Source organism: Mastigoproctus giganteus, chromosome 5, assembly GCF_048544385.1.
Source record: "Mastigoproctus giganteus isolate SK-2022 chromosome 5, ASM4854438v1, whole genome shotgun sequence".
In the NCBI taxonomy this organism is placed as follows: Eukaryota; Metazoa; Arthropoda; class Arachnida; order Uropygi; family Thelyphonidae; genus Mastigoproctus; species Mastigoproctus giganteus.
Genome location: NC_143579.1, coordinates 50,825,761 through 50,848,999, shown reverse-complemented (window position 1 = coordinate 50,848,999; position 23,239 = coordinate 50,825,761). Strand labels below are relative to the sequence as shown.

Here is a 23,239-nt window from a genome sequence, read left to right as displayed (position 1 = left end):
AAAGGGCGCTCTAACCTAGAAAGGCTTCAGTTCTGCAAATTGCAGTGACTTGAGACCAGGCACCTGCAGGGAAATCTGATTGAGATGTTTAAAGCCTTGACTGGGTAGAGTAAGCTGAATATTAATGGTATTCTTCCACTTACTGAGACTACATACAAGGGGTCATAAATTCAAATCGAGGAAGAATGGTTGCAGGATAGATGTGCGGAAGATTGCCTTCAGCCAGTGGGTAGTTGATTGTTGGAACAGACTTCCATCTGTTGTTGTGGAAGTACAGTCACTCCTTGTATAACACATGTTTGCACTACACGAATTCGATCACACACAATTTATAAATAGGGGAACTATATCGTATATAACACGAACCAAATTCACTAATGCACAATTCTCCTTTGTGTTTACAAGAAATGGCAGTTGAATGCGGAATCACCCCAACTGAATGCAGCACGATAGCAATGAAGAAAAAATTCTGAAAATGTATTTGTTTTTTATATCAGTGAAGGGGAAACGCTTTTCGCCATAATAACGTAAAAACCCACACAATTTCAGCTATCGGTATTATTGAAAATGCAATTAGATCGAGTTACTACCAGTTTATAACAGATTCCACTAGCAGAAATGCAGCTGGAAATAGTTTTTATTGTTTTATAGTAGTAACCCCCAGAAATGTGCTTTAGTAAAATGTGAGCTAGTGAGGTGTTAGTGTGTCTCTGCCTTTACGGTGTTGTTTATTCAGTTGTCACACACACGCAGCTTTGTTTATGTGTATCAAGCATGCCTCCTCAATTTGTAGTTGTGCTTTATTCCCTAAAAATTAGTAAAATACTTAAAAGGTGTGAAAAGAAAGCATCTTGGTGAAGACATTACAAATTCAGAGAGAAAAAGAAAAGCAATACGGTACGATAAACAGAGGCAGACTTGGTCAAAAATTCTTACCTGGGAAAATTTGTAGTGGCCTCATATTAGCGTTTATGGCCAAAATCACACCGGCCTCCATCCTCTTCCGGCCCACCAGGGTTTCCCCGGTAAGGCTTATGGTCAGTCCGCCTCTGTTGATAGAGAAAAATTATGAAATTGTGAAACACTTTGATCGAAATTAAGACCATGTGATATTGCACATGCTACTGGCCTAAATGAGGCAACGCCGAGAATTAGAAAGAATGCAGAGAAAATAAAAACAACTTTCATAGCAGGAACAACTCAAAGTGTAATTAAAATCTATTAGGTCAAGACACAAATAATTGGAAGAGATGGAATGGCTGTCATCTGTTTGGATAGAAAATCAAACAAAAAAACAAGTTTGCTTACGATAGAAGCAAAAGCATTAGCAATATTTTATTATGTAATAGTCGTAATAAAATATGTAAGTATTTTATTACGATTATTTATTGTGGTTGGTAATGTTTTGGTTACAGATGTGTGTTCAATCTTGGGTAGTCGGCACCGAACCCTATTTTTCCCATGGGGCCTGTTATTTATATTGCACGATTTTGCATTGCACGAGAATTTCTAGGAACACAACTATCGTGCTATACGAAGACTGACTGTATATGGGTTGAATAAATTCAGAGGAGAACTAGACAAATTCTTCAAGGGAATGGATGGGTGAACTTTTTTTTTGGCTGATGCTATATGAGCTTGCTTTCTTGTATCATTTTCCATTACTATTACTAGTATTCCAAGTATAGTCTTATATTTGCCTTTTACAGTGATATTATGCCTCCCTATCTCTGTGTGACTGTATTATAACTCTTAAATCCCTTTATTCCTCCATGGTTTGTAATTAAATCTCTCTACTATATAAGGTATTTTGAGGTTGCTATTTGCTAAGTGCTTGCATTTTGCTGCATTAAAACACAGGTAATGCTCTATCTTAGTTTCGACATTATGCCTGTTATTCCTTCACTGATGTCATTAATGAAAATCAGAAACAGCAATATAGCCTTTTCCAGCTTGTCCACAAGGATTTTGTCCGGTCTGTTGTGCGGGATGGTCTTATCCGTTATTATGGTGCAGTCCCAGTACAGCTTGTGGGTTCAGGTCTCTAGTACTGCCTGGAGTTTGTACTTGTAGTATAGTACACTTTCTTTGGTCGTCTGGTATTTCCTCGTTAGCTTCTGATGTATTATCCTGGCTACCTGGTCATGATCACCTTTTACCCCACGGTGATGTGTTGGATCGTTTCTGAGGCCAGGTGGCATCGTTGACATGTGTCATCTGATATTCTGGGCTCCTTTGCGATGTATTTTCTATAGTTTCTGGTGTTGATTACCTGGTCTTGGATGGCCAGCATGAATCCTTCAGTCTCGGGGAAGAGCATCCTGCTTGTGAGCCATGCATTGGAAGCAATGTTATCGATGTGATCTTGATTGGAGGTCATTGTAGTGTCTATTATTATTATTATTATTATTATTATTAGCTACATGCTGCAAGGAAGCCTGAGGCTTATGCTGCACCAGCCAAAAAAAAAAATTCCCCAAGTTACCCTGTGAGAGAGAGAGAGAGAGAGAGAGAGAGAGAGAGAGAGAGAGAGAGAATCAAAGTAGGAAATCACCAAGAAAGAGAAGAATGATGATATCCAGCTCAGGACCATGGGGTGACAATATTGTTCATTCTTCAGTGTTTCCAACTAGTGAGATCTTGTTGGAAATGTATCACAACGTTTTTTTTTGTAATCAGAGCCTCTCTTTAAATCAATTTTTAATTAGTGTTTTAATTAATGTTTTAAATGTTCTAATATGACAATACCGATGATACTATATTCTGAGAGATTCGTATTTCGTTATTACCAAAGGTATGATATGGCTTTCATAGTGCCTGGCTTCCAAACTAATTTTCAGGTATTCTTTATATCATTATTCTGTGTTTATGGGTTTTACAGTTGAAGTGAAAGTGTGATTGGTGTTACACACATGCATGTTATTTTTTTTATTTTAATGACATATAATTCTGAGGGAGGGTGGCTTATATTCTACCAAATGTAGTAAAATTTATCTGTATAAATCTGAAGGGATGCTAATCACCAAGATAATTATGAATTAATCAATAATGAAGTTACTCAGAAGATATACTAAGGTAAAAAGTATAAAAGGTAGAACACTATGTGCATGAATTCTGAAGTAAAAATAATTTATTGAATGGCTGTGCTGCCCTTAGAAATACAGACCAAATAATAGAACACTATGTACATCAGTAGAATACCGAAATAGAGTACAGTTAGTTCTGCTATAGCGCCGGTACACGTGTTCCTAAAAATCTCCGCATTATGGTATTTCACACATTAACAACAACAGGGCTTATGGAAAAAATAGGGATAGGGACAGAGCATGCAAAAAAAAATGTTTAGTCTGGTAAGTAAAACACTGATAAAAAGTTAGAAACCCAATAAAATTGCTAACACGGTTTAAACATCTTAAATTTCTAATGAACAAACAAATAAATAAATATTACAGTAAATATAGCACTTTATCTTGACAAGATATGTTTTTTTTTTTATTGATATTTCTGTTTACTGACTTTTTTTTTTTATTTTTTTATTTTTTGGATTGCAAAATTTTAAACAGCAAAAAAAGATAACACGGGACGAACAAATGAGACAAGTTTATGAAGCTTAAAAAATAGGAATGAAGAGAAGATTCTGAAAACTTATTTATGTCTCTTTTTATATGATTGAAAAAGATTTCATGGAAAGGGAAACACATTTCACCATAATAACATAAAAATCCACACAATTCCAGCTATCGGTATTATCGCAAATGCAGTAGGATCGAGTTTACTACCCATTTATAAATAGATTAATAGATAAATAGATTGCACTAACTGAAAAACCCAATAAACTGAGAACTGCAAATTGTTTTACGGTAGTGACCTCCAGAAATGTGCTACTCTGCTCACGCTGTCCCGGCTCACGAAATTTCTGTTCCAACAGAAAAATGTGAGCTGCTGAATACATGAGTTGGCCCACAATATCACCTGTTACCTTGTGAATAGGTCCTTGAGGCTGTCACAGACATTCTCTCAGATATGCCAGACAAGCTGCACTTGCTACCTGGGAGTCTAAAATTCTGATGGAACTGATATTCGGGTGGCACTCAGTCAAGTGGACCCAATTTCGGCGAAGTCCAAATGGTCTGTGACAGTCAAATCCTCTGCTTGTACCTTCACGATGGTGGGACTGTTAGTAATCCTGGGTATAACCCCGATGCACAAGCACACTATGGGTGACCACCCAGGTGTGAACCAACATAAGCAGGGGTCGAGATGTGCACCCATGCCACATCACATGGAGGAATGCCACCCCTCTGTGTTACCAGGCAATACTAGGTGGTAGATGACTCTCATCAACTGGTGCAATGCCACCACTTTGCTTATTGGAGGCTTGAAGTGGTGGAACCCATGTTTAGTCTCCAGAGTGAAGTTCCGGTCAACCATTCCCCATCACTTCCATCATGCAGTATGACTAATGACTTTTGAGATTATGACGGACATCATGGCAAGATCCAATCTTCCTTACATTTCGAGGGTACAGCTCTAAAACAGTGTTCGCAGCCCGGCCGCTAATTAGTACACTGATTCGGTCCAGTGTACTAATTAGCCCGGCCGCTAATTAGTACACTGGACCAAACCTACTGGTAACTCTTTAGGAGGCTTCCGGATCAGCTAGTGTATAATCTTGCTACCTCTGCTCTGCCAGATAGTGACTGGAGGGAGTCCGAGTGGTGTGTATGTGAGGGCCATTGTCGAGGCCATGTTATATCAAGGATCTGGGTATATTCTTACCATGTGTATGCCATATCCAAAAATTTCATTACTTCATACAGCTTGTTGTTCATTTACCTACCAGAATACTGGACAACTCTAACCATACAGCCAACACGCTGTATGGTTGTTTCTCACAAACAACCCTTCTAAGTATACGGTTGAAGTGAGTGGTCCTTTATGCACCTCAGATCTCAACTTGGTGATTGTCGCATCTCCAATGGAGCCTTTATCTCATGGCTATTCCCCACTTCTTGTTGTTAGGCATTACAAGAATATAAAATGGGATGACCTGCAAGATTTCTTTTCCTTGGTCGGATTACTGTTTCAAAACTTCTGATGTTAATGTTTGCTCAGATCGTGTCAGTGAAATTATTCTTGTAGGAATGGAATCTTTTATTCCACAGTCCACTTTAAAATCTCTTCCTTTATATAAACCTTAATTTTCTAAGAAATGTGCTAAGGTTGTTCAAGAAAAGAATGTTGCATATCGTAATTGGCTTGTTTCCAATTCTTCAGTTTCATTTTCTGCCTACACCAAAGCTCGCAACAGTTGTAAAGCAGTTATTAATCAGTCCAAACTAGATTTTGAACAGGCTAAGAGTTGAAAACTTGCTTCTTCCCCTATTGATAGCCGAGCATTCTGGTCTCTTGTCAAAGCTATTGGTCTCAGCTTTTGCCCATCTCTGTTCCCGCCTCTGTCAAAACCAGATGGTTCTATTGTCACTTTAGCCAAGGATAAAGCTGACCTGCTAGCATCCCATTTTCCTTCCAACTCATGTATTAATGATCTTGGTAAAACACCTCCCACCATTCCCTACACCCTCTATTCAATGCCTCTTGTGGTCTTCCGTCAAAAGGATATCAGAAGGATTTTGATGAATCTTGATGCTAAGAAAGCTCCAGGTCCTGATAGTACTTCTCCACTCGTTCTCAAAACCTGCACTCCTGAACTTACTCCTGTTCTTTCCCACCTTTTTTCACTTTCTTATTCCAAAAGTGTTTTTCCTTCTGCTTGGAAATTTGCTCATATCCAGCCAGTTCCTAAAAAGGGTGACAAGTCCCTCCCATCCAATTATCATCCCATTGCAGTTACTTCTACTCTTTCTAAAGTAACGGAGAAATCAATTAACCGCTAACTATTAAACTATCTAGAAACCTTCCATCTGATCGACGATCACCAGTATGAATTCCGTCAGTGTCAGTCCGCTGACTTATGTGATATTCTGGCTTATGCTCTTGACATCTCAAAGGCTTTCAATCGTGTTTGGCTTAAAGCTCTTTTAAACAAGCTTCCATCTTACGGTTTGCCAATTGTTTTTTGTAATTTATTCAGTTTTCTCTCTTATTGCTCACTGAATGTGATGGTAGATGGCTCTCTGTTTTCTAACTTCTCCACTAATGCTGGTGTTCCACAAGGTTCAGTTCTTTCCCTCACTCTTTTCCTCTTGTATATTAATGACGTTCTTCCATTGACCGGAAATCATGTCCATAGTTTTGCTGATAATAGCACATTGCATTTCACTTTCCAGTTTAAGAAACCTTGCCCTGCTCAATCAGCTGCAATTTCTTGAATATCTGCTACCAATTCCTTAAATGCCAATCTCCAGGTAATTCTCCATTGGAGCAAAGACACCTTAGTTGACTTCAATCCTTCTAAAACTCAGTCTTGTCTTATATCTCGCAAAGATTCTTCTGCTCCTATGGTTATCTTTGGTGACACTCCGATTTCTAGGCAAAATGGTATATCTCTTTTGGGGATTACCCTTACTTCTAATCTCTCTCTCTCTCTCTCTCTTGGCACAAGCACGTTACAAATATTGCTTTCTCTGCATCTAAAAAACTTGGTTTTCTCTCTCGTTCTCAGCATTACTTTTCTTCCAAACAGCTTTTCACTCTGTACAAATCCGCCCTACCATGGAATATTGTTCCCACATCTGGGGCAGTATCCCCAAAACCTCTCTCAGGCTTCTAGATTCCTGTCAGAAGGAGGCAGTTATGTTAATAAATGACTCATCTCTAACAGAGTCTCTCCACTCTGTCTGATAGATGCTGTTTCTGCTTCATGCCTTTTCTATAGATACTTCCGTGGGCACTGTTCTTCTGAACAGTGCTTCAAAACAGTCCGAACACATACCACCACCAGCCAACATCCATTTACTGTCCAACTTCAAACTCACAAAACCAACTTTTCATCTTCCTCGGTTATTCATTCAAGTGTCATTTTCTGGAACAACCTTCCTTCATACGTATTTCCTGAAAATTACAGTCTAGAAGTTCAAGTCTAATGTCAACAAATATCTTCGTTCTTCTTCTCAACCTTCAACCCATGCATGGTACTAAGTACTATAGGTTCTAATACCTCTTGTTTGAATTTTCATTAAAAATAAATAAAAAATACATCGAATGACAGTGTGTCTCTGACCATTACAACTACAGTAAATGGGAACTACAGCTCTCACACATTTGACATTTTTTAAGCTTTGTAAACTTGTATGTATTGCTGCGCAGTAACACCTGGTGTTACTTGCAGACGAAATCATGCATGAGCCAATGCAAAAATCGCAGTGTACTGCGTTTCTCCCTGAGATATCAGCCACATTGGAGCAAATTTGTGTTGTGAAAATATATGTTATAGCTGAACTGACTGTAATTAAAAAAGTAAGTGTGGGAAGAGTACCATACATTAAGGCTGAAGTGTTTTGACCTCCAACAGCAGATTTTGGGGGTTATATTCTAGGTAAAAGAGACACAAGGCATATTTTCTTAAGAGAGTGACTTGATGGTGACAACAACAAATGTAGGAATAGGGTGCCTGTGAATGGTGTGCATTGGACAACTGTGGGACCTGAATGTTGTCAGCAGTTACTGTTTATCAGAGTCAGGCAGTGTGTGATTACCATTGTTGCCTTGAGAAAACTATGTTATGCTGATTGACATTGGTTTCTCTGCTGTTTGGAATATGCAGTGATCTTTATAAGATGATGGGGGATCATGTGTTAATGATGGAGCTTGGTTTAGTTCGCTCACTGCTACCTATCTGGAAGGTCTGACTTGGAATCTTTGTCTCCTGGTACCAGAAGTAATTCTGGATGTGGGAAGGGTGGGATTCCTTACTTTTTAATTACTCTTTCATTCTACTGATGTATATGGTGTTCTATTGTTTGGCCTGTATTTCTAAGAGCAGCCGTCCCATTCAGCAAATTATTTTTAAAATAGTTAACTGAATTATTATTACTGAATTTATTCAAACCATCCACTTCCATAACAACAGATGGAAGCCTGTTCCAACGATCAACCGCCTGCTGGCTTGAAGGCAAACTTCTGCACATCTATCCTGCAACCAGAGCCATGCCAACCCAGTGATGCAGATGGCATACCACACCAGCTCCCACACATTTGACATTTTTTAAGCTTTGTAAACTTGTATGTATTGCTGTGCAGGTTGCATCTTGACTAAGAGGCGGTAATGACCAATGTTCTGTAAACTAAAAGAGATGGCAAAGACTAAGGAGGCTAAAAGTTCAATGCATTCAAGAATGTGTTTTGTCGTATTTTATATTAACAAATAATGAATTTTAAATTTAAACTTTTTTTTTTTTTTTTTTTTTCAATATTTCTCAGATGTCTGACTGAAAGGAAAGGACTCTGGTTATGAATACAGAAAACAAAAAAAAAAATTAAAAGTGACCAAATAAAAAAAAAAAAAAAAGCAACAAGTTCGAAAACCAGGTTTCTGGTAATCAAAATCAGTTTTCTGGACATCCAGCCACAGCCAGGTCCATTGACCTTGATTTCCTCTAGCTTTACTACTATTGACGAAGAAACTGAAACATGTAAATTATCACCTGTCCACGATGTTGACATTCCGATTCAACAAGAAACACTAGGTGCAAGTGAAGCAAATTCAAATGAAGAGGAAAGTGAAGATCACAATAGTGGTATACAAGATTAGCTAATCTCACTTAGTGATCCCGGTAAATGGCCACAAATTTTAACTAATAAAATAAGAATGATAGTTGAAAACAAACCAGAACAATTAAAAAATTTTGATTTTGAAAATTCATGAAAAAAAAAAACAACATATATGCTGAATGCACTAACAAATTAATTAATTTGCGTAAAAACTTAGAATTACAAAATACAGTAGATGCACATCATCAAAGTCCAATAAATCATGAAAAAAAAAAAAAAAAAAGATGGCAATCACTATTAAAGAGAATTGTTCTTTGCATTCAATATTTGGCAAAACAAAATTTGGCTTTAAGGGATACTAATGGAAAATTTTTGCAGTTAATACAAATAATTGCCAACTTTGATTCCACTTTATTGGAACACATCCAACATATTCAGATTGTTACACTTCACATGCCACATTATTTAGGAGACAAAATTCAAAATGATATTTTAAATATAATAGGAAATAGTATAACGACAAAAAATTTATCTAAGTTACTGGAAGCTAAATATTATTCTTTGATTTTAGATTGTACACCTGATGCCAGTCATCAGGAACAAGTGACAATTATTTTAAGATTCGTGATTTATAATGATGAAACACAAAAAATTTAAATTAGGGAACATTTTAGGTTTCTTTGAAATTGAAAATATCACTGGTAGTGGGCTAACTACATTCATTTTAGAATTTTTGGAAAAATATAACATTAATATTCAAAATATGCGTGAGCAAGGCTGCAACAATTGGGCCAATATGAAAGGAAAACATAACGGCCTTTGGGAAAAAATTTTAGATATAAACCCCCGAGCTTTTTTCTACCTTGCACTACACATCCTTTGAATTTAGTGGTGAATAATGTGGCAAAAATACCTTTTAAGGCAATTGATTTTTTTTTGGAATTATACAGGAACTTTTAATTTTTTTTTTTTATAGTAGTACTAAACAGTGGGCAGTATTAAAAAACAAAGTTTCAAATCTTTTGCTGAAACCTTTGTCAGACACGCGTTGGGAAAGTCAAATTGATGCTATAAAACTTCTAGTATATAACCTACAACAGATTGATGATGATCTTTATGAAATATCGTCGAATTGTTATAATATTACCCCAGGGGCTCACATCTGGTGAGTATGAGCTTGGCAAATCCAGGGTGCTGAGCTGAATGTCATCATTCTTCTCTTTCTTGGTGATTCCCTTCTACTTTTGACTCTCTCTCTCTCTCTCAGGAATTTTTTTTAGCTGGTGCAGCATAAGCCTCAGGCTTCCTTGCACCATATAGCTAATAATAATAATAATTATAAATTCGATTTAAAAACAAAACATCAGTTTCAGTCATTGTCAAATAAAATTAGATCTTTTAAATTTGTGTGCTCTACTATTATTTGGTTTTACATTTCATCTAATGTAAATTTTTTAAGCAAATTATTACAAAGTACACAATCGGATATATTAACATCACTAACACATTTTAAAAAAAAAATTAAAGGAAACAATATCTATCTATCTATCTATCTATAATAGACCCTGCAAATGATGATATTCTCTTCTTCCCTACGTGGAACTGGGCAGGAATAAGAACCATAGGCGACCTCCTGACACCAAGCCTTGAATGGAAAGGATCAGAAGATTTGCCCATTAAAACCATTAATGCAAAGCAGCAACACATACATCTAAAATCAGCGATCACACAAGCTCTTCCAGACATCACTACAACTAAAGGGATCGGAAATGTCACTGGATCCTCGCTTACACCAACCTTCGTCATCACATCACCAGAAGACACGGTACCTCTGTCTCCTGCACCCTCCAAAAAAGTCTATCAGCTAATCATGTCTCGCCATGCAACCACGATTTTCCAGTCATCCACCTGCCAAGCTGTCCCTGCACCCCTCTCCACTCACCACAAGCCACCATCAAACTTTCAGTGGAACCTTCCGTACAGGACGAAATGTTCCAAATCGGACGCAGACATCCAGTGGAGACTGTGGCACAACAGTCTCCACTGGATGTCTGCGTCCAGTGGAGACTGTGGCACAACATCCTTCCCACCCCAGTCAAGCTACAAATCTTCGGGTTACGCTCCTCAAACTACTGCCTCTTCTGCGCCACCCCAGGTACCCTGGAACACATATACCTGGCATGCCCTGTGAACAAGGAACTCGTCAAATACGCTTTGGATGCAGCAAAGCTTGCCTGCAACCACGCCCACACTCCGGAGGACTACTGGTACCTACTCCACTCTGAGCAGACAGCACACACCACCTGCAACTTCCTATTCATTGCGGCCAAGGCCGTCATTTACAGCTTCTACTTGAAGCACACAAGAAGCAGTGACGACGTGCCACCTGTCGACACATCGGCGCAACATCTGAAGTGGAGCCTACGGAGGAAGTTGCAGAGCAGACTTCTACTCGAATTCCACTGCAAAAGACCAGAAACTGTGGATCATCTTAACAGCGAATGGAACAGTGGCGGTCACCTCTTCGCCATCACTGAACAGTCCATCACCTTCAACGTGTGACACTTAACATGAGAACGACCCAACCCCAAGAAACTGTTTTTTTTTTCTTATTTCCTGAAATTAAAATATTGAAACCTTTGTATTTCTTTCTAAAAAGTTTTCTTTATCTTTCTTTTTTGCTTTGTACATAGAATGTAAATACAGTAGTTGTTGTTGAAAATGTATCTACTGTTCACGTTTTAATTAAAAAAAAAAAAAAAAAATCTATCTATCTATAGATAGATAGATATAGACATAGATAGATGCCCTCAAAGGATTTAAATTGAGGGGCTCATCAAGCTCTCAGCTGTCCACATCAACACCACAGCTTGCACTTGAACATCAGTCAACACAGCAGCAATCCTCAAGGCAGAATGCTCTGGTCCCACAGGAACTAGTTGTTGTCAGTGACTCTATCGTCAGGGGAAACTGGGTATATATTTTGCAAAAAGGATAGGAGGACCAGGTTATGTTTGCCAGTGGCAAAAGTTGATGACGTTGTAGAATAGATATCATCTTTTAAGGGCACAAAAGGTGGTATTGTTGTGCACATTGGCACTAATGATACAAAGTATTAAGAGTAGGAGAACACCGGAATTACTTAACAAGTACAGGTCAGTGTTGAAAAAAGAGCCTTGAGTTAAGGTTGAATTTGAAAGTGTCTGCAATTCATCCCAAACACAATAGGAGGGAGTATATGATGAGAGCTGTCAATCAATTCGACCCTGGAGAGATTGTGCAAGACTCATGGGGAAGAATTTTTTTCAGCCTGATCTGTGCTTGTTAACAGGAGAGACTTCTTCTACAGGGATGGGATACACTTAAATAGAAAGGGTGAAAAAATATTTGCTGATGCTATCAAGACATTGTTAGGTGGGTCAGAAAACTGCTAGCTTGAAGGTATACACAGACTAATAGATTAACAGTAGCCGCTGGCAGAGATGAAAGTGATTCTTGCACTACTTCTATTGGAATGAGCTGCAGCCTGGAAAACAAGATGCAGGGGAGTTCAGAAACTGCTGGGAGCCATTGCAGAACAAGTAATAGAGGTGCAGGTATATTTGTGTGTACACGAATGCATTAAGTTTGGTGAATAAATTTGATGAATTAGAGGTGTGGGTCAAAACATCAAAGGCAGATATTATTGGGATATCAGAGAGGTGGTGTCACTCAGATATAAAGAATGCAGAATTGGAATTTGTGGGGTACAGTGTACAGAAAGGATAGACAGGATAGGAAGGGAAGGAAAGAGAGGTTATGCTATTTGTTAAGAAACACACAAAATCTAAGGAGGTGCAGCCTGTTGATATGGATAGACAGTGTATGTTGAGTCAGTTTGGTGTGGCATAAACACTGGCAAAGCCAAATTGAGAGTAGGAGTGTCTTATAGACCTAATAACTTGGATGTGTATAATGAGCAACTGTACAGATAAATAGAGTGAGCCAGTAAATCAAATTGTCTTATAATGGGGGAATTTTAATTTAACAGATATTGACTGTAACCTGTGGGTTAGTCACTCACATACTAGCAAGGTTTTTGTAGATTTATTAGATGATTGTTTTCTACAGCAACATGTTCGGGAGGCAACTAGAGGGAGTGATACTCTTGATCTGATTATCAGTAGTGATTCTTTATGCATTAAGAATCTTCAGATAAAGGAACCACTAGGTGGCAGTGATCACAGTGTGCTGATGTGGGATTTACTCAAAGAGGTAACTACCATGATATGTTAAGGGAAGGGTTTTTGTTTCGTAAAGGTGACTACGGTGGTCTGAGACAGTTTTTAAATTCTATACAGTGGGATCAACTGGTAAAGTTACCAACAGCAAATTCTAAATGGGAAGCATTCAAGGAATTGTCCTCAGAAGCTACTAGGCTTTTCATACCAACTAAGAAATATTCTTAAAGGTTTAGACCTAAATGGATGTCAGAAGAACTAATGAGACAATTGGCAGAGAAAAAAATGTATGGGGATACATATAAATTAACAGGTGACACAGAAGCCTATGGTAGATATAAGCTGGTCTGTAATCAAGTCACAAAGGACGTTAGGCAGGCAAAGGCAGTTTATGAGAAATCTTTGGTAAAGGATGCAAAGAAACACAGCAAAGAGTCCTTTACTTCTGTAAACTCTAAAAGGAAGAGGATGAATCAGATTGGTCCACTTGATATATTGATGGTTCAACTGTTGATGATCTTGCTCAGGTAGCTAGCAAACTGAATGAGTATTTTGCATTTACATTTAAACACAAGTTATTCAGGGAGGGAATGCCAGAGGTGTATTAAACTCTGGCAGTGAGCTAAATGATTTTGTAATAACTTAAAGCAAAGTGGAGCAGAAACTCTTGAAGATAAACTTGAAGAAAAAGGCACTTGGTGCAGACAGAATCTATCCAGTCATAATGGAGGAGGCAGCAAAGGAAGTAAGCAAACCATTAGCCATAATTATGTGAGCTTCCTTGGACTCGGGAGAAGTACCCGTGGACTGGCGATCTGCAAATGTAACCCCAATTCACAAAGAAGGATCAAAGGGTGATACAAATAATTATAGACCTGTTAGTTTAACTTCTGTTCTGGGGAAATTAATGGAGACACTGGTCAAAGAGGCGCCTCCGTAGTCAGGTGGGCAGGAGGAGGAGCAGTGCGAAGCACACGCTTCTTGGTTAGACCCAGGTCCGAGCCGAAGACCACCTAATATGGAGGATGCGGAAAGGTCTGGGAATGACCACCGCATATCCCTGGGGCAATATGGCCTTAGTTGCTAATGCTCCTAAAAACCAAACAACAACAACTGGTTAAAGAAACACTGCAGGATCATCTAGACAAGACTTCAGTTATACAAAGGGTACTAGGAAAGTTTTGCAATACAGCTTTGTTTATTTAATTTTTTCAAAGTAATTTCCTCTACATTCAATACACCTCCCCATCCTCCGAAACCAATCTTTAAACCAGTTCTGCCAAGTTTCACTAGGGAGTAAAGCACACTCGTTGTCCCAAACCCGTAGAAGGTCCTCATCACTGGAAAACCGCCTCCCTTTTAGCTTCATTTTCACATGCGGGAACAGTGCAAAGTCGCAGGGAGCAAGGTCTGGACTGTAGGGAGGGTGCTCGACAAGTTTCAGTCCTGTCGTGGTCAAATATTCGGTGCAGGCTTTGGCGCGGTGAGCTGCAGCATTATCGTGATGGAGGTACCAGGTGTCCATTCTTGACTTTGGCCGCAGGTTCTTCATAGATCCAATGACTTTAGGCAGGCATTGTTCAGTATACCACTTAGCTGTGACTGTCTTCTGCGTGTCCAAAACGACACGTTCCACAATTCCACTCGATTTGAAAAATACAGCTATCATTTTCTTCTTTACAGATCGGGATTTTCTGACAATTACGGGTGTGTCGTCATCATCAAAGACCCAAACTTTGTTTTGAGCCTTGGTCGGCAGATCGTAATAGTACAGCCAAGTCTCGTCACTTGTCACGATGTTATTCACATACCGAGATTGTCCCTTATCAAACTTTTTTAACATCTCCCGGCACCAAGTCACACGTCGTGTCATCTGCTCTTCAGTCAGTTGATGCGGCACCCAGAGAGAACAAAGTTTCTTCACGTGCAAATGATCTTGCAGAATCGAACGAATTGCTGGTGCATTTAGGCCCAAAGTATCCTCTATCTGTTGGTAGGTCACTCGCCTGTTTTCGTCAAGCATTTTCCTCACAGCAGTAACGTTTTCCTCCGTAACTGACGTTCGTGGCCTTCCCGGCCTCTCAGAATCCTCCAGAGTGAAATTTCCCCTTTGGAATTCTCTATACCACCTGAATATCGTTGTACGATGTGGAAAATCATCATCTAGTGCAAGAGTCATTTCTTCTAAGCACTGGTCTATGGTTAAACCACGCACGAAATTATACCGCAAAACTGTCCTTATCTCATTTCGTGACCACAATGCCATCGCAAGCACTTTACACTCTCACTACTAATGAATAACTGAGTCCATCGACTTGCCGCCGCGGCTACTATGCACGTATGAACATGTCTCAACATGCAGCAACAAGCAGCTTCTTGTGATTCATTGTTGCGTCATATTGCAAAACTTTCCTAGTACCCTTTGTAGTTCAGAGACAGCATTGGTTTATTAATGGGAAGTCTTGTCTGACCAATTTGATTAGTTACTATGATGTGGTCACAAAGGAACTGGACGCAAGGAATAATTTTGATATATACTTGTATCTTAGGAAAGCTTTTGATACTATTGCACATGGAAGACTGCTGTACAAATTGGAGCAGTGTGACATTGGGGGAAAATTGTTGGTATGGATAAAGGGATGGTTGAGTGGGAGAAGACAGAGTGGTAATCAATGGACTCTGTTCTTTGTGGAGTAATGTTATTAGCAGAGTCCCCCGGGGTTCAATGTTGGGTCCATTGTTGTTTTCTGTATTTATTAATGATATTGATGAAGGTATATTAGGCTTAATGTCTAATTTTACAGACGATTTGAAGGTTGGCATGGTTGTTAATGACACTAATGACAGTATACTACTGCAACTGGATCTAGAAAAGTTGAGCAGATGGGCCGAGATGTGGCAACTGAAGTTTAACATTGACAAATGTAAAGTATTGCATATGGGAAGCAGTAACCACAGAGTAATGTATCAACTGTGTGGTACTACACTTACAGTGGTAGATAATGAAAAGGACCTGGGGGTAATTGTGCAGGCAGATATGAAGTTTTCTGAGCAGTGCAAATGGTCTGCAAGAGTAGCTCATGTTGTCTTGTCAATGATATACATGAATTTTTCTAGCAGGGATAAGGAGGTGATTATCCCCTTGTATAAAGCAATAGTCAGGCCACACCTTGAGTACTGTATACAGGTCTGAAGGCCTCATTTTAGGAAGGATGTAGAACTGCTGGAATGAGTACAGCGAAAGGTAACAAGATTAGTGAATAGAACAAAGGGTTGCTCTTATGAAGAAAGGCTTAAATTTTGAAAATTAGTGTCTGGAGACTAGGCAACTGCGAGGTGATCTGATTGAGGTGTATAAGGCCTTGAATGGTTTTAGCAAGCTCGGTGCTAATGGGATTCTTCCTCTTGCCCAGATTAATTGCCCGAGGGGACATGAATTCAAATTGAGGAAAGACAGTTGTAGAATAGATGTGCAGAAATTTGTCTTTAGCCAGCGGGTGGTTGATTGCTGAACAACCTTCCATCTGTCATTGTAGAAGTTGACAGCTTAAATAAATTCAAGGCAGAACTAGAAAAACATTTAGAATGAATGAATGGGTGAAATTGGAAGGGTTTTTTTTTTTTTTTTTTTTTTTCTTTTTGGCTGATGCTGTATTATGAGCTTGCTTTCCTGCATCATATGCCTCTGCTAATACTAATGCGAACACAAAGATGTTATTTACTTGAGATAGAGGATTAGCAATATAAGTAATATTCAAATTTAGCCTGCTTCAAGGTGTACAAACTTTCAAAAATGGAAGGAAATAATATATCTAATGTGTGTGTGTGCGTATATTTTTTAAAATTTTTCTAAAACTGTTTATACACAAGCAGAAATATACATGTATGCACAAAGAGAATACAGCAGGCCCCCGTTATAACGCGGTTCGCTTTACGCTGATTCACTATAACGCTGTTCTTACATTATAACCCGTACCTGACTATAACGCTGTCACAGATCACTATAACGCTCTGTTACAGATTGCATTTTTGGCATATTTAACAAAATCGTTTCATTTGATGGCGTCGATAGCTTGAAATGAATAGCAAAACGGCATTAAAACGTTTACCACGCCGACTTGAGAAATTCTCCCACGCTCAGTGAAATTTTCTGGCACGGTAATTTAATTGCAGTACAGTGACTTGCTACATAGTTCCGAGATCAACATTTTAAAAAATGATCAAGTATGTTGCTTGTAATATTTGCATTATATGCATTTATCCAAAGTCTAGTCATCACTCAGTACCGTATTAGACATCGTGCGAAACGGACAGTTTACTTGAACATTGTATCATAATTAATGCAACCAACACAGTTACATTTTCAAAGAGTTAATAATGGCCGATATGAATGAAAAAGCAACGTCTGAGCGCAGTACGAAGACTATAAATGTAAGAAAAAGACTGAATTGCAAAATTAAATTAGACGGTTTGAAGCGATTCAATTCCAGTCAAAGACAAACGGATGTGTGCCATAATTTAGGACTTGCAACTTTAACTGTAAGAACAATTATAAAAAAAAAAAAAAAAAAAAGAATTAATTTTAGCAGTGGGAAAGATAGCTGTTTCACTGCAAGCAACTAGATTGAAATGGAAATACTTTAACTAATTTTATTGAAGATAATATCCAATGCAGAATTCAGTTAAGTTAAATATTATTAAAAGAGAGAGAGAGAGAGAGATATTAGCCAATATGATGATCTGAAGAAAACTCGCTTAAAAAAAAAAAAAATGGAAACATTTAAAACTAGTAAGGGCTGGTTGAATAGATTTAAAATCCAGGGAGAAGCCGCAAGTGCAGAAGGAGCCGAAACTTTCAAAAAAGAACTTGTTAAATTTATTGAAGAGGTGTATTATACTTCTCAACATGTTTTTAACATAGATGAAGCAGGACTTTTGTGGAAACAAAGTGCCTAAAAGAAGTTTCATATTGAAAGAAGAAAACAACATGCCAGGTTTCAAAGCGGCGAAGGATCGGTTGACTTTATTGTTGGGTGGTGACGTTGCGGGGGATTTAAAATTAATACCCCTTTTAGTTTATTTGGAAGAGGGCCAAAGTTCAACCCAAAATCGACACATTTTTCGTGATTAAATTCATCAAATTAAATTAATTTAGATCAATTAAATTCATGATTTTAATTGGAATTTTAAGTTTAATTTTGATAAGTAAGTAGTTACCACATAATTATATACGTATGTAATGCAGAATACTTTATATGTACAAATATTTGAATATTAAATATTTTGACCGACATTTGTGCATCTTTTCTTAGGAAATATCCTATGGCACCGACCACAACTCACAAATACATATGTTACCTTATGGGAATGCGGCGCTCACTTAGCGCTCTGTTTTTACGGAACGAATTATCAGCGTTAAGCAGGGGTCACCTGTAATAGTTTCATGTTTATATTTTATGTAGTCTCCTGTGAGTGACAGTATAGTGGTTTTGCCATTTGTCAGTCAAGGTTTTTCGATCTCAAACAGGCAGGATGAGTTATTCTGGGTTTTTCAGCCTGACATTTGTCATTGTAGAAGTGAACTGCTTAAATAAATTCAAGGCAGAACTAGAGAAACATTTGGAGCAAATGGGAAGGGTTTGTTTTTTTTTGTTTGTTTGTTTTTTTGGCCGACACTGTATAAGCTTGCTTTCTTGGAGCATATGCCTATGCTAATGCTAATTAAGCCTGATAAAAATAACAACACTGGGATTAAAATAATGGTTAAAATGTAACAAACCAATTTGGGATTCATTTTGGCGGGCATGCCATATGTTGCAAGCTGCCTACTGCTCTTTGTCAGTAATTAAAGAGATGAATGAATCTTAAAACACTTTCGTTACATTTTTTTGGACTTTTTGTTAGACTAGATTGATCACCCCTTCCCAACTGATGTGTTGAAAAGATAGCACTCAGCATTGAAAAAACAAAGGCCAGAAACATGTGGACTTCTGCCATTATCAAAAGAAACCAGTCGAGAATTTAACAACAAACTTTTCTTGTACTCCCCATCACTTCAGCCGCCATTGATTGGTGGAAAGGTAGCTTGCAATGTATGACATTACCCTCCAGAATTAAGAGGGGATGTATATTTGATGTCCAAAAATTTTTCTTTAGTCAAAGAGCAATTAGCATTAGTAGAGGCATACGATGCAAGAAAGCAAGCTTATGCAGCATCAGCCAAAAAAAAAAAACACCCGTTTCAGTCCTAAATTTATTTAGGCTATCAACTTCCACAACAAAAGATGGGAAGTCTGTTCTATCAATCAACAACTCGCTGTCTAAAGGCAAATTTCCGCACATCTATTCTACAACTATCTTTTCTCAATTTGAATCTATTCCCCCTCAGGTTCTTAATATGAGCAAGAGGAAGAATCCCATCAGAATTCATCTTGCTCAACCCATTCAAGGCCTTATACACTTCAATCAGATCACCTCGGAGGTGCCTACTCTGCAGGCACTGCAATTTGCAGAACTTCAACCTTTCTTGGTAAGAGCACCCCTTTTTCCCCCTCACCAATCTTGTTGCCCTTCTTTGTACTCCTTCTAGCAACTCTACATCCTTCCTAAAATGAGGCCTCCAAACCTGTACATAGTACTCTGTGTGGCGTGACCATTGCCTTGTATAATGGGATAATCACCCATTGCTAGCACAATTACCCCCAGGTCTTTATCACTTTCCACTTTCCTGAGTGTAGTACCACACAGTTGGTACATTTCTCTTCGGTTATTGCTACCCATATTCTACTTTGCATTTGTTAATGTTAAACTTCAGTTGCCACTTCTCAGCCCATTTGCCAAACTTGTCTAGATCCAGTTGGAGTAGCATACTGTCTTTACTGTTGTTAACAACCCTGCCAACCTTTGTATCATCTGCAAACTTGGACAATTGATTGACTGTTGTAATGAACTCCCATCTACTCCTGTAAAAGTTGTAAATAAAGTAAGAGATAGTGAAATTAGTTGTTTTATTTTTTGGATAATGCCACAATCTTGCTCCCTTCATCATTTTGCTGATACTGATACTAGTCTTTTGCAACTAGAGTTCATGTAATTTTAAAGAAAGACCAGATAAAAATCTGGATGAAACCATGCGCCGTTTTTTTTTTTTTCCCCCTTTACAGTATATTCAGAAATGCATAATGTATCTGTTTTCTTCACAGTCTCTATCCCTGTGAAATACTTACTGTTCCAGTGGGAGGATTTCCATGAAATTCTTTTTTGTTGATATCTCTTTTACTAAGTAGAATTTTTTTATACAACATTCCCATATACAAAGATGAAATGTCATTCCTTTAATTTTGCTGTATTTGGGTTTTTTTGGATGTTTGAAATTTTCAGAAAAATATAAAGGTAATTTTAAATGTCTGTAATATAAAAGAATTTTTCTGAATGTTATATTATGAATTTAAAATACTTCAGATAACATAATTTTGAAAAATATGTAAATAGAATAAAAATTGCATTGTGGTACATTTTTATTTATTTATTTTTTAAATTTAGATTTCTACTCTGAAAGACCAGTTATCTCGTGAGCAGTCACGATGGCAGACATATCAGCATCGTACCCTGCAAACAGGATCTGAAATCAGTTTATTGCGCTCTGTTTTGGATGAGTCCCTTAGAAATGTTTCAGAGAATCCTCTGCATTTAGAACCTGAAGCTAGGAAATTGGATTCTGCAGTTGAGCGCCATTTAGCCATGACTCCTAACATTACTCTTACAACTCCATCTAAACTTTCACGTTCACCATCTCCATCTAGAAAAACATCAACGCCAATTCGAGCAAAAAAGAGATTGGACTCCGCATTTCCTACTTAAATGGTGAAAGCGCAATTTTTTTAATACATGTACAGCCGTATTTTCATCTCACTGAGTAGCCTTCTGGTTTTATCTCATAGAGAAGGTAATTTTGTAAGTTGAAGCCAAAGATAATACAAAATTAATTGAACTTTTCCAATGTGTACATATTGAAAAAAAAATGACAGTATTGTAAAACTGGAAGTACCTAACTTTTGAATCTCAGAAGATTATTGTTGATTAACTGATAACTAGTTTTATAAATCAGAGGCATGGTAGATTTGAATGACCAAATCTATTTATGCTGTGTAATAATATCTGAATGCTTTTACGTTGTAATTTTTATTGGAAATTTTAATTTCCTTTTAGATGGGTTTTTTTTATTGATTTGGTAGTTCTTGATAATGACTACAGGTCTTTCTTTTTAGGGAAGTTTTACAGTGATCTGAGACTTTCATGCCACTTTTAATAAGATCTATTTTTAGTATAATTCTTGTTATGTGTTTACAAGGAATATCAATTCTTGTGCCATTTCAAATAACCATTTTACTACCAGTACTAATTTTGTAAATGGACATGCATATTTACTGGAAAAAAGTCCTAAGTGGATTTTTTTAGGGTTTTTTTTTAGTATACGCAACATTGAGTTTAACTTTAGTTGGTTTCTGTACAGTAGTGTTTATGAACTTTACATATTCTGTTTGTGATATATATAAAGTTGGATGATGACTGAAAGAAAAAAATGCTCTTGATATGTATCTTCTAGTCCAAAATTTTATGTAGCAGTATTGCAGCAGTTGTTGAGCATATTGAATTCTATTTTTAGATGTGTACATATGTGTGTTTGTACAAAATGTTTAATACATTTTATCTCATCTTTTTAAGTAAGGACAACCACATACATAAAATGTTCATTATATAAGATGGCATAACCTTTATCAAACAACAGTGCTACATCTTTGTATGGCATAGTTGTCTTGATGCACTTTTTATTGCCTTTTAATATAGTGCCTTAATTTTATTTCTATATGTGTTATATATGGAATTCAGCCAAAGATAGTAATTATTTTAGATAGTAAAATAGAGGTTTATAAGAATTTTTCTTTTGTCTATTTTTTTGCTTCAGGTTGCTTGTATTATTTTTGTAATGGCTTTCTTTTCAGTGATAACCTTGTTTTTGAACTATCCTGTTAATTGTATATGTGCATGCTTGTAGCCATCTTAAACCTGTTATTTAAAAGCAGGTTTTAGAAGTCTCAAAGTAGTTAATTACCTATAATTATGTATATAAGACAAACTGTGGTTTAACATTGTTTCAAAATTTGAGATAGGACCATTTGGAAATACAAAACAGTTCAATGTTCTAAGGCCCATAATGGGGCCTACTTTTTTTTAGAAATTTGAAGAAAATTCTTTTTTACTCCCCTCTCTCTCTCTTTTTTTTTTTTTTTTACCTACCTTGATTTTTCTCCCCATGAGTTTGATAGGGCATAGTTGTAACAACAAATTTACAAGATTAAAAACTGGCAGAGTATTCCTTACTCCTACTCTTAAAAAATCATATTTTTTAATATAAATGACACCTGCAGCATAAGTCAAAGGATGAAATGTATAAATATCATAGTTAAGGTTAGATTTAATATGATGACAAGTGCACTTGGCTTTATTGATGTACCTCAAAGTAATTATAATTTATTAATACTAACTTATAATTTGTAGCCCATTCCAAAGGCAAACTTTATTTATTTATCTATTTTTTTTTTTTTTAATTACTCACTGTATTGCCTAGTAAATGTTATTACTGAGGGATTAATTAGTAGAAAGTTTCAGTTCAGAGAAAATTGTTATTATCATTTAGAACAATAGATTATGTATACAATAAAGTAAATATATATGCTTTTGATAATTAAATACTTTTGGTATCCTTGTATAGAATGCAGTGTTTTAAATATTGAAGTGGAATTCTTAAAAAATTGCTTTTCCAAAGGATTTCAGTACCTTAAGCTGGGATATTCAGCATTCTGCCTTAAAAGTTTTTTTTTGTTTTAATTTAATTTATTTTTGTTCTAGTTTTGCCATCTATATGCTTATCTTTCTCTCTTACAGAGAGTAAGATTAAGCTGTTTGTTTAAAAGACTACTTTTAAAACATTTAATAACATTTTACATCACACACTACAGTAGTGCCTTAAATGTGTTATTTTCCTGTATAATATAAATTTTATCTATTGGTGCTTATACGTGAGTTTGCAGATTGTTAAAGAAATGAAATTCAGACAATTTCTGTATGAAGGAGAACTTTCCCTGTTCTTGTGGAGAGAATAGGGTAAAGTTAATTGTCAGGTGTTTTTTAAAGAACATATTAAAAATTCTAGATTATGGTTCTTAGCTCTTAAGTTAAATTGCAAATTTATGGTACCTTTTTAAATATTCCTACTAGTCTTCTCAGAACCAGTATTTTGCACTTTCTGATTTCTCTAACTAGGACAAATTCTGTGCCATCCTCAT

At 37.0% G+C, this 23,239-nt stretch overlaps 1 protein-coding gene across 2 annotated transcripts in view; it reads left to right on the top strand.

The window, feature by feature from the left end:
* Positions 1 to 20,851, top strand: part of LOC150085385 (uncharacterized) — a 237,836-nt gene extending 216,985 nt beyond the window's left edge. For both annotated transcript variants that reach the window (XM_090373192.1, XM_090373193.1), the window contains one exon: positions 20,436 to 20,851. In XM_090373192.1, the coding sequence (XP_090229318.1) occupies positions 20,436 to 20,753 (318 nt within the window). In that variant the 3' untranslated portion in view covers positions 20,754 to 20,851. The remainder of the gene's footprint in view (positions 1 to 20,435) is intronic.
* The last annotated feature ends 2,388 nt before the right edge of the window (positions 20,852 to 23,239 follow it).